This window comes from Neophocaena asiaeorientalis, unplaced genomic scaffold (genome assembly GCF_003031525.2).
Source record: "Neophocaena asiaeorientalis asiaeorientalis breed wild unplaced genomic scaffold, Neophocaena_asiaeorientalis_V1.1 scaffold255, whole genome shotgun sequence".
In the NCBI taxonomy this organism is placed as follows: Eukaryota; Metazoa; Chordata; class Mammalia; order Artiodactyla; family Phocoenidae; genus Neophocaena; species Neophocaena asiaeorientalis.
The window spans coordinates 1,542,573-1,554,923 of NW_020175398.1; the positions used below are offsets into that span (position 1 = coordinate 1,542,573).

The 12,351-nt window shown below is 36.2% G+C and overlaps 1 protein-coding gene across 2 annotated transcripts in view; it reads left to right on the top strand.

The window, feature by feature from the left end:
- The window catches only part of CTNNA2 (catenin alpha 2), a 1,017,322-nt gene that overhangs the window by 983,573 nt on the left and 21,398 nt on the right, over positions 1-12,351 (top strand). Inside the window, exon 17 of one of the 2 annotated variants that reach the window (XM_024766408.1) lies at positions 97-240. The exons of the other annotated variant lie outside the window; for it this stretch is intronic. Coding sequence (XP_024622176.1) covers positions 97-240 — 144 coding nt within the window. The remainder of the gene's footprint in view (positions 1-96; positions 241-12,351) is intronic. 2 annotated transcript variants of the gene reach the window in all.

Genomic DNA, 12,351 nt, shown 5'->3' on the forward strand with positions numbered 1-12,351 from the left:
TTTATCTTTTCCCCATAGGGTTCTTTTTTTTTTTTTTTTTTTTTTTTCTCTTGCTCTCTCTCTCACTCTCTCTTTTCTGTATCTCTCGGAAATCAGACAGGAGTTCAGAGCACTTTCACTACCTTTTATGAGGTAGATTGTGATGTCATAGATGGGGGCAGGGCTAGTCAACTTTCTACCCACCTCCCAACCTGTGCTGAGGGCGCTCCGATCGGGTGTGGAAGCAGTGATTCTTCCATGGTGAGTAACTTTGCTTTCTGATCTAACCTGTCTCATTGTAAACATTAATTTTGAAAGCAGGGGGACGGAGTTTCAAGGAAGTAAAGATGTGACCAATCAAGCCCTCTTTACTTACTATTAACCAACTTTGGGCAAAGGATCTACTTATTTATTCTTTATTTAAGTCAAGAATTCCACAACACAGATGTACTCTTCAAGTATGATCTAAACTTGAGAAGTTGAAAATGGTATTTTCATTCCTTTATTTCTCATTCTTTCTTCCCATTGGGACTGAAAGTCATTGCATATGTGGAATGAATCCATTCTGTAGTCTTTTAGTGAGCTTTCTATAAAGGAAGGCAAGTTAGTAAAGTGTATTCTTCTTCATTTGAAAGATTTCAGGATCACAGGATATCCTTTATTAATGTTTAGCCAGAAAAGCAATCTGCTCTTCTAAAATTGTAGAGTAAAACTGTGAAGAAACTGATACATAAGAATTATCAACAAACTTGGTTCTGATATAAACAAATGAAAACTTTCAAATGCAAAAACTAAAATATTTATTTAAAAAAAAGAGTCACCACTCTTGCAAGATTAAGGGTGCATCCATTTCAATGTGTCTCAACCAAATTTGCTACCTTTTTGTTGCATGTCATAACAATGATGCTGTTTTATAGGATTTCTTGGTAAAGAGCTGTGAAAAACCACTGTTCTTTGTTTCATTTGGGTTTCTATTATTACTGATTAATTCTTTTATATGCCATAGTATTTAGAAGGAAAAGATCAACTGGAGTGAGCGTGTTCCATCATTTTCCTTGTTCTCTCCTGGGTACCTATTAAAATGGTTAAAATGTCAACTTTTTTATTAGAGGGGAAAGAAGGTTCATGGAGATGGTTACATCTTTAAGGGATGTTGAAGCATCAGGGTGGGTGTTTTTAAAAAGGTTTGACCATCGGAATGTGAGGCCCGTTACATTTCATGGGGTGGGATTAAAAGTATCCTAGTTTGAATTATAGGTATTATGAAATGTGTTAAGTGGATATCATTCATTTTTTCAAATCCCTAGTTAACTAGGTATGTATGGATATTGGTATTGGAGAACTGGGGTAGTTTAAAAGGAGGAGTCCTTTTATTTCCCAATGTTCAAATGTTTTAATGGCCTTTAGATTATGCACATGGAGCATATATTAGATTACATTATCTATTAACATTCAGAAAGAGAAATGCTACTTGTATCTCAGTCTGTATACTCCACACAAACTTTTCTACTCAAGAGGATTGTAGTAAATTGTTTATGTTTTACCTCCTTGCTAGATCTTAAGTTCAGTGAAGGGACCAAACCTCATATAGTCAATGCTGTTTAGATTTGCCCCCAAATTTAAAATTCTTGGACACCGTAAGGAGGAGTCCTTTCTCATCAGTAGCTCTTCTGTTACGTGTAGAGCCTCTATCCTTCCCCCACAAGGGCTCTCCCTCTTTTCATTACCTGGGGTGGAGTGGTATCGTGACTGCTGAAGTTATTTTCCCACCTAAGCTTTCTAACCTAAAGAAGCAACTGTAATGGTAGAGATTTCAGGCACAATAAGGAGAAATAGAGTCATAACTGGCCCATAGGAAGATTTAGGTGATAATCACCTGCAGTCAACTTAATATTGCAATGTGGGTAACAATGCCAAAGTCTCATATGTTGGGTGATCCCTCTCCAGTCTCTGGCCTACCTTCCATTAAAAGTGCTAGACCCCAGAAACCCAGGTAGAAGTTAACCTTCAGTGCCAGAAAAATCCGATATCTAATAATAGCTCAAGTTTTTAATGTCTTTTGTCAACCTCTCATACAGCTGCCAGGTAAGAAATGCTCATATTATACAAACCCTTGGAATACAATCATCTTTAAACTTCGTGAGTTAAGAATGGTTGTGTCGTGCGCTTGTGCAAATTCAGGGAATCTATCATGGAATGCATTGTGCATGCACTTGTATATCCTCATGTGCATGTTTCATTTATAGTGGTGTTCAGTGTTTTTATATCCATTTTGTATGTATTTGAATTATAATTTAAAATACATACATATATTGTGCTCCAAACAAAAGAGTGAGATAAAACAGAAGTTGCTTAATCTGGGGTCTGAACACTGATGCACTAGTCTTATTTCTGTCAGTGGCTAATTAGGTAACTCAAAGTAAATTACTTAGATCTCTTTGGTCTCAGTTTTCTCATCTCTAAAATGATGATAGATGATTTGAAGGATATATCCTAAAGTAATCCTGCTCTAAAATTCTATCATAAAATGATATATTTTTGAAGAACCGGTTTATGGTGAAAAAAGATTGTATAGTTGATGAGACCTAATTTTTGTAGATAACATACAGTTAGTTTTTCAAACTAGAAAGAAAATTTCAGTCCAAGCTAGTCTTAAAATGTACTCTATATCTGATGTAGTATTATTTGTTTAATGATGTTAGTGAGTCCTGTTCTTTTAAGCTGACAATATCAAGCTCATGATGATTAGCTGTGTGTTGATTTGGAAGACTGATTTGTTTTTTAACTCCATACTTTTATGTTATTCTGATTATTTGAGATAAAGAAAATATCCTCATCCACTAGGTAATGGAGCTAGGCCTCATTGGGACTCTCAAATTCAAAATTACTTATGCAATATTGCAGGAATTCCCTTGTGCTGTTGGGAAGAGTTCAATGAGTAGGGAATTGGTGGTTACTGAGCTATGTACTATGAAGGATAAAAGACATGTAAGCCCTGGCTCCTACTCTTGAGGAATGTGCAACCTTTTTGGGAGTCTGGACACATGTCAAGTGACAACTTAAAAGTGAAGACAGTAAGTGTCAGAGTGGTCTGGGGTAGACTGGATTGTACTGGGAAGCCTTTGTGAGAAGCTGAGACCTTCAGCTAAATTTGAACAGGATGGTTTAGATTTGTGTTGTTTGTGTGTACATAATGAGGGCAGGTCAGCAAGCCCACAGAATTGTAAATGTTGCAGAGGCTATCTTGTGTTTAGAAATGCCACATATTGAAATCAAAAGTCTTTGCTAAGAGTCCAGCCCCATACCTTCCCAGAGCCCCTCTACTCTTAATTATATGCTGACTTTATAATATATGAAGAGGAGGTGGCAAGTGACTGACTTGCAATGATTATTAAAATATAATCAGGCAGCTATTTTCTTAGTTATACAAGAGGTCACATGATCACTCACAGCCACGACTAAGGAAAAGAAATAAAAAAAAAAAAAAAAAGAAGGAATTATGGACAGAAGGAGGCTCTAGCTCTGGGACATTGTGGTTTTCTGAAAAAGGTGGAAATGGATTATCATTTGGACAATCAAAGGGATTATCACTGACAGGTTTAGAAACATTGGATGGTCATGGAAATGCCCATAAGCTAATGAGAATCCATGTAACCAGGGTGATTTTCCAAAGCAAATGGAAGTTTCTTGCACTGAATAGGAATCATGTCAGACTCTGCTCTCAAAGAGACAATGATTATGCAAGTCTCTTTCCCTAATGCACTTGGATTTGGGCATGACTTACCCACTTTGACAAAGGACACATAGGTTTGAAAGCCTCTCTGTTGCTGGAGATTCATAGATGATTTTCAGTGTATACTTTGTATCACTTAGAGGGCACTGTTTTTGTAGTTCTTGCCATCCAAGTTCCTTCCAAGTTACTACTTTGGCCTTTCTAACAGAGAGAAATTCTGTGAGTAGACCTGCTTTATTACCTATCCCAGATTCTAATGACTTGGTTTACATCATCCAGTGAACGTTTTGTAATTTTGTATCATGACATAAAAAATAATTTCTAGAATATATTATCTCAGGAAATCACTTTCAAAAGCTAAATTATCTATATGGGAATAATGAAGTAGTATGATCAAGGTCAGTTTTACAAAGTAAGGAATGTTCTCTTAGAACTAATTTTCCCCAAAAAGTTGAAGTAGAACTTCCATAAATTTTTGTGAAACAATCTAGCCTATTAAAGGAAGTTAAATATATTACAATTAGGTTTGTCCCAAGAGAACAACAGCAAGGATGGCAACTCTTCTCCTCCTCCCCCAAAATGTCCCTAGGGGTAATTTTAGAAATAGAAGTTCAGTTGGATTTATAATTCAACAAATATTTACTGAGTAAATAACATGTGATATTCACTGTCTTATGGATGGACATGGAAGTAGCAATGGAAAACAGACACATAATCAGTAAATGTAATAGATTATAATTATCACTCTCACAGAAATATATACAAAGTGATATGGGCATTCCTGTAGAAAAGGGGAAGAGGAAGCTTCATAAATGGGACAATATCTTTGAGATAAATATCTACCCAGATAAATGGATAGGAGCTTAAAGTAGAGGAGGAGAGAAATGATTATCCCAGAAGAGGTACAGAATGTCCATAATATTGAGGTATAGATGTATTCTATGCTGACCAGACCTGAAAATGTCAGAGATGGGTGGAAAGATGGAGAAGAATCAAAGGTGAAATAAGAAAGATAGGTGGGCACTGGATATGAAAGAAAATTTTATGACCTATTCTCATTTTAGTGAGTGTGTCTCAAAATGGTCAGAGGATCATCTGCATGCCAAATGCAGAAAGAGGTGGGAGGAGACTGTTAAAGTGCAGAATCCTGGACTGGGCTGCAGACCCCTTGAATCAGGACTGTAGGGATTATGTAGGTTTTTGGAAACTGTACTTAACCCCACCTTCGACATGCCAGGTGATCCATTTTCACACCAAAGTTTCAGAATCTCTACAAGGCAACAGAATTGACTCATGGTTTCTATGTTCTTGGAAGAAGAATCAAAAAAAAAAAAATAGAATTAAAATATTAAGAATAAAAGATTTGGGAAAATAAGATAAAGGTAAGATAAGAATGTTCCTGAGAAAGTTGGTTTAAATTTCTGTTAGGTGTAAAAAAAAACTTTCTAAGAATGGTGGGTTTTAAGTTTAAATAATTACTAAGTGATGTTATTAAATATAGCTTGAAGAAAAGACATGCAACTATAAACACTTAAGGGACCATCTAGTTCTTTGATCATCATGGTCTAATGCAAGGAGTTAATCAAGTTCAGAGCTAAGTTGTTCTATAGCTCCCAACTCATGTCAAGAGAAGGGATAGAGACAACAGTGCAGAGCAATATTTATTTCTGCTTGGTATTCTTTGGTAGAGCTATTTGACTGCTTTTTAATATTAATTAGGTGAACTCATTAAAAAAATTATATATGTATATATTCCCATCGTGATGAGAAAAATCAAGCTTTCAAGCCAATGTAGGGTCTATGGTCTATGTTGAAAAATATTAATACCATAACTATATATTTCAATAAACAATCTTTTAGAAGTGCTCATTTTTTTATATATATATTTTTCTTTATGGACAACAGCCATTATCCTACAACCACCAGTCTGTGTAGAGAGTTATACAAATGTTCAAAGAAGAGGGAGGCACTAGGGAGGTATTTTACATTTGACTAAGACATGAGAATGAACCCTGCTCTGGAAGAAGGTGGCCCTCTTATCACAGCAAGGAGGGTCAGTTCTGGATTTAACCCTCTAATTGCTTTGCATACAGTTCTCCTCTTCCAGATTGCCAGAATCTTCTCTATGTTTTAATTTGAGAATTGCATTGTTTATAAGTTGAGAAATGATAGGGAATCTTGTTTTTTCTTCATATACATCTCTCTGCAGGTAATAGCAATAACTGCTTTGGTAGAGCTGGTGATACTGTCACATTTTAGAAGAGGTTAATTGGTAGGATGCCAGTGCCTGCCATTAATTGAGAAAATTAGTTTCAGCATGTTGATTTAAAAGAAAAAAATGACTTTTTAAATTCTTACAGAATTTTTTAAACCAATCACATGTAGCTCAGTCATTGGGCCTTTATTATACCAACCCAGCCAAACATAACCTTGGGTAGTCCTTAGAAATCTGCCACACAAAATTATTTACCTTAAGGCCTAGCATTTTACCTGAGTAAAAACCAAGTCAGAGAACAGTGACAGCCACATGATTTTGATGTCAGAGATCTGAAAAAATAAGTTACAGAATATCATGTTCTCCCAAGGATGATGAGAATCCATTGGAGTGACCGGACCGTGTGGCTGACAGGTCTTGGTGCTCCGGACTAGTGTCAGGCCTAAGCCTCTGAGATGGGAGAGCCAAGTTCAGGACACTGGACCACAGAAACCTCCCAGCCCCACATAATATCAATTGGTAAGAGCTCTCCAAGAGAGCTCCATCACAACACTAAGACCCAGGTGAACACAAGGGCCAGCAAGCTCCAGTGCTGGATGCCCCATGCCAAACAACTAGCAAGACAGGAACACAACCCCACCCATTAGCAGAGAGGCTGACTAAAATCATAATAAGTTCACAGACACCCCAAAACACACCACCGGATGCAGTCCTGTCCACCAGAAAGACAAGATCCAGCCCCAACCACCAGAACACAGGCACCAGTCCCCTCCACCAGGAAGTCTACACAAGCCACTGAACCAACCTCACCCACTGGGGGTAGACACCAAAAACAACAGAAACTACGAATGCACAGCAGATGTAGGAGCAAGGTAAAAACCCACCAGACCAAAAAATAAATGAAGAGGAAATAGGCAGTCTACCTGAAAAAGAATTCAGAGTAATAATAGTAAAAGGGTTCCAAAATCTTGGAAATAGAATGGAGAAAATACAAGAAACGTTTAACAAGGACTTAAAAGAATTAAAGAGCAAACAAAAAATGATTAACAACACAATAAATGAATTTAAAAATTCTCTAGAAGGAATCAGTAGCAGAATTATGGAGACAGAAGAACGGATATGTGACCTGGAAGATAAAATAGTGGAAATAACTACTGCAGAGCAGAATAAAAAAAAAAAAAAAATGAAAAGAATTAAGTCAGTCTCAGAGACCTCTGGGACAACATTAAACACACCAACATTTGAATTATGGGGGTCCCAGAAGAAGAAGAGAAAAAGAAAGGGTCTGAGAAAATATTTGAAGAGATTATAGTTGAAAACTTCCCTGACATGGGAAAGGAAATACTCAATCAAGTGCAGCAAGAGCAGAGAGTCCCATACAGGATAAATCCAAAGAGAAAAATGACAAGACACATATTAACCACACTATAAAAATTAAATACAAAGAAAAAATATTAAACGTAGCAAAGGAAAAGCAACAAATAACATAAAAGAGAATCCCCATAAGGTTAAGAGCTGACTTTTCAGCAGAAACTCTGCAAGCTAGAAGGGAGTGGCACAACATCTTTAAAGTGATGAAAGGGAAAAAGCTACAATCAACATTACTCTACCCAGCAAGGATCTCATTCAGATTTGATGGTGAAATTAAAACCTTTACAGATGAGGAAAAGCTAAGAGAATTCAGCACCACAAAACCAGCTTTACAACAATGTTAAAGGAACTTCTTTTAGGCAGGTAACACAAGAGAAGGAAAAGAGCTACAAAAACAAAGCAAACTAATTAAGAAAATGGTAACAGGAACATACTATTGATAATTACCTTAAATGTAAATGGATTAAATGCTCCAACCAAAAGACATAGACTGGTGGAATGGATACAAAATCAAAACCTGTATATATGCTGTCTACAAGAGACTCACTTCAGATCTAGGGACAGATACAGACTGAAAGTGAGGGGATGGAACAAGATATTCCAAACAAATGGAAATCCAAAGAAAGCTGGAGTAGCAAATCTCATATCAGACAAAATAGACTTTAAAATAAAGACTATTACAAGAGACAAAGAAGGACATTACATAATGATCAAGGGATCAATCCAAAAGGAAGATATAACAGTTGTAAATATTTATGCACCTAACATAGGAGTACTTCAACACATAAGGCAAATGCTAACAGCCATAAAAGGGGAAATCAATGGTAACACAATAATAGTAGGGGACTTTAACACTGCACTTTCACCAATGGACAGATCATCCAAAATGAAAATAAATAAGGAAACACAAGCTTTAAATGACACATTGAACAAGATGGACTTAATGGATATTTATAGGACATTCCATCCAAAAACAACAGAATACACTATTTTCTCAAGTGCTCATGGAACATTCTCCAGGATAGATCATATCTTGGGTCACAAATCAAGCCCTGGTAAATTTAAGAAAATTGAAATCATATCAAGTATATTTTCTGACCACAACATTATGAGACTAGATATCAATTACAGAAAAAATAAATTAAAAAATACAAACACATGGAGGCTGAACAATACGATGCTAAATAACCAAGAGATCACTGAGAAAAACAAAGAGGAAATGAAAACACGATGACCCAAAACCTATGGGATGCAGCAAAAGCGGTTCTAAGAGGGAAGTATATAGCAATACAATCCTACCTCAAGAAAAATCTGAAATGAACAACATAAACTTACACCTAAAGAAATTAGAGAAAGAACAAAAAAACCCAAAGTTAGCAGAAGAAAAGAAATCATAAAGATCAGATCAGAAGTAAATGAAAAAGAAATGAAGGAAACAATAGCAGAGATCAATAAAACTAAAAGCTGGTTCTTTGAGAAGATAAACAAAATTGATAAATCATTAGCCAGACTCATCAAGAAAAGAAGGGAGAAGACTCAAATCAACAGAATTAGAAATGAAGAAGGAGAAGTAACTATTGACACTGCAGAAATACAAAAGATCATGAGAGATTACTACAAGCAACTCTGTGCCAATAAAATGGACAACCTGGAAGAAATGGACAAATTCTTAGAAAAGCATGACCTTCTGAGTCTGAACCAGGAAGAAATAAAAAATATAAACAGACCAATCAGAAGCACTGAAATTGAAACTGTGATTAAAAATCTTCCAACAAACAAAAGCCCAGGACCAGATGGCTTCACACGTGAATTCTATCAAACATTTAGAGAAGAGCTAACACATATGCTTCTCACGCTCTTTCAAAGTATAGCAGAGACAGGAATACTCCCAAACTCATTCTACGAGGCCACCATCACCCTGATACCAAAATCAGACAAAGATGTCACAAAGAAAGAAAACTACAGGCCAATATCACTGATGAACATAGATGCAAAAATCCTCAACAGAATACTAGCAAACAGAATCCAACAGCACATTAAGAGGATCATACAGCATGATCAAGTGGGGTTTATCCCAGGGATGCAAGGATTCTTCAATATACGCAAATCAATCAGTGTGATACACCATATTAACAAATTGAAGGATAAAACCCATATGATCATCTCAATAGATGCAGAAAAAGCTTTCAACAAAATTCAACACTCATTTATGATAAAAATACTCCAGAAAGTAAGCATAGAGGGAACATACCTCAACATAATAAAGGCCATATATGACTAACCCACAGCCAACATTGTTCCAAATGGTTAAAAACTGAAACCATTTCCTCTAAGATCAGGCAAGAGACAAGGTTGCCCACTCTCACCACTATTATTCCCATAGTTTTGGAAGTTTTAGCCACAACAATCAGAGAAGAAAAAGAAATAAAAGGAATCCAAATTGGAAAAGAAGAAGTAAAACTTTCACTGTTTGCAGATGACATGATAGTATACATAGAGAATCCTAAAGATGCTACCAGAAAACTACGAGAGCTAATCAATGAATCTGGTAAAGTAGCAGGATACAAAATTGATGCATAGAAACCTCTTACAGTCCTTTACACTAACAATGAAAAATCAGAAAGAGAAATTAAGGAAACAAATTCTATTTACCGTTGCAACAAAAAGAATAAAATACCTAGGAATAAACCTACATAAGGAGACAAAAACCTGTATACAGAAAGCTATAAGACACTGATGAAAAAAATTATAATAATACAAACAGATGGAGAGATATACCATGTTCTTGGATTGGAAGAATCAACATTGTGAATATGACTATACTACCTAAAGAAATCTACAGATTCAATGCAATCCCTATCAAACTACCAATGGCACTTTTCACAGAACTAGAACAAAAAATTGCACAATTTCTATGGAAACACATAAGACCCCCCAATAGCCAAAACAATCTTGAGAAAGAGAAAGGGAGCTGGAGGAATCAGGCTCCCTGGCTTCAGACAATATTCCAAAGCTACAGTAATGAAGACAGTATGGTACTGGCACAAAAACAGAAAGATAGATCAATGGAACAGGATAGAAAGCCCAGAGATAAGTCCATGCACATATGGTCACCTTATCTTTGATAAAGGAGGCAAGAATATACCATGCAGAAAAGACAGCCTCTTCAGCAAATGCTGCAAAAACTGGACAGCTACATGTAAAAGAATGAAATTAAAACACTCCTTAACACCGTGTACAAAAATATGCTCAAAATGTATTAAAGACCTAAATGTAAGGTTGCACACTATAAAACTCTTAGGGGAAAACATAGGCTATGACATAAATCACATAAATCACAGCAATATCCTTTTTGACCCACCTCCTAGAGAAATGGATATAAAAACAAGAATTAAAAAATCAGACCTAATGAAAGCATTTCCACAGCAAAGGAAACCATAAACAAGACAAAAAGACAACCCTCAGAACGGGAGAAAATATTTGCAAACAAAGCAATTGACAAAGGATTAATTTTCAGAATATATAAGCAGCTCATACGGGTCAATATCAAAAAGCAAACAACCCAGTCCAAAAATGGGCAGAAGACCTAAATAGACATTTCTCCAAAGAAGATATACAGATTGCCAAGAAACACATGAAAGGATGGTCAACATCACTAATCATTAGAGAAATGCACATCAAAACTACAGTGAGGTACCCCCTACCCCGATCAGAACAGCCATCATCAAAAAATCTAGAAACAGTAAATGCTGGACAGGGTGTTGAGAAAAGGGAACCCTCTTGCCCTTTTGATGGGAATGTAAATTGATACAGCCACTATGGATAACAGTATGGAGATTCCTTAAAAAACTAAAAATAGGACTACCATATGACCCAGCACTCCCACTACTGGGCATGTACCCTGAGAAAACCATAATTCAAAAAGAGACATGTATCACAATGTTCATTGCAGCACTATTTACAATAGCCAGGACATGGAAGCAACCTAAATGTTCGTTGACAGGTGAATGGATAAAGAAGATGTGGCACATATACACAATGGAATATTACTAAGCCATAAAAAGAAATTAAATTGAGTTATTTTTAGTGAGGTGGATAGACCTAGAGTCTGTCATACAGAGTGAAGTAAGTCAGAAAGAGAAAAACAAATACTGTATGCTAACACATATATATGGTATCTAAAAAAAAACATGGTTCTGATGAACCTAGGGGCAGGACAGGAATAAAGACACAGACAAAGAGAATGGACTTGAGGACACAGGGAGGGGGAAGGGTAAGCTGGGATGAAGTGAGAGAGTAGCACTGACATATATACACTACCAAATGTAAAATAGATAGCTAGTGGGAAGCAGCTGTATAGCACAGGGAGATCAGCTTGGTGCTTTGTGACCACCTAGAGGGGTGGGATAGAGAGTGTGGGAAGGAGATGCAAGAAGGAGGGGCTATGGGGATATATGTATACATATATCTATTTCACTTTGTTGTTCGGCAGAAAATAGCACAGCATTGTAAAGCAATTATACTCCAATAAAGTTGTTAAAAAAATATATCATGTTCTCTTAAGGTAGATGTTAAAATTATAAGCAAGGTATTGCTATTCGATGTGAATTTGGAAACCAAGTCTGTCTTTTATCATCTGGGAGATATTGGATAACATTGCTAATCTCTGAGCTTTTGCTTTTGATTTAGAAATTGGAATAGTAATACCGTTTAGAGGGACAACAGGACGATTGCATGTAGTAAATGCCTCAATTATTATTAAACTAAGATACATTGAGGGCTTAGTATGTTCCATGCACTGTGCTAAGCATTTGAAATGCACTCTGCAATGTGTTTTCAAAATCATTCTGTGGAAGAGATACTGTCATCCCCATTAAAAATATTAGGAAAACGAGGTTCAGAGAATTTGAGTAACTTCCTGGAGGTTACAAAGTTAGTGATTGATATACTGTAGTGCTTCCAGGAAGACTCTCTTGATATTCTCCCACAGTGTGATGTGTTTTCTATCATTCCTGGTATGAAATGCAGTGTAGGAAATAATTTAATTATATAT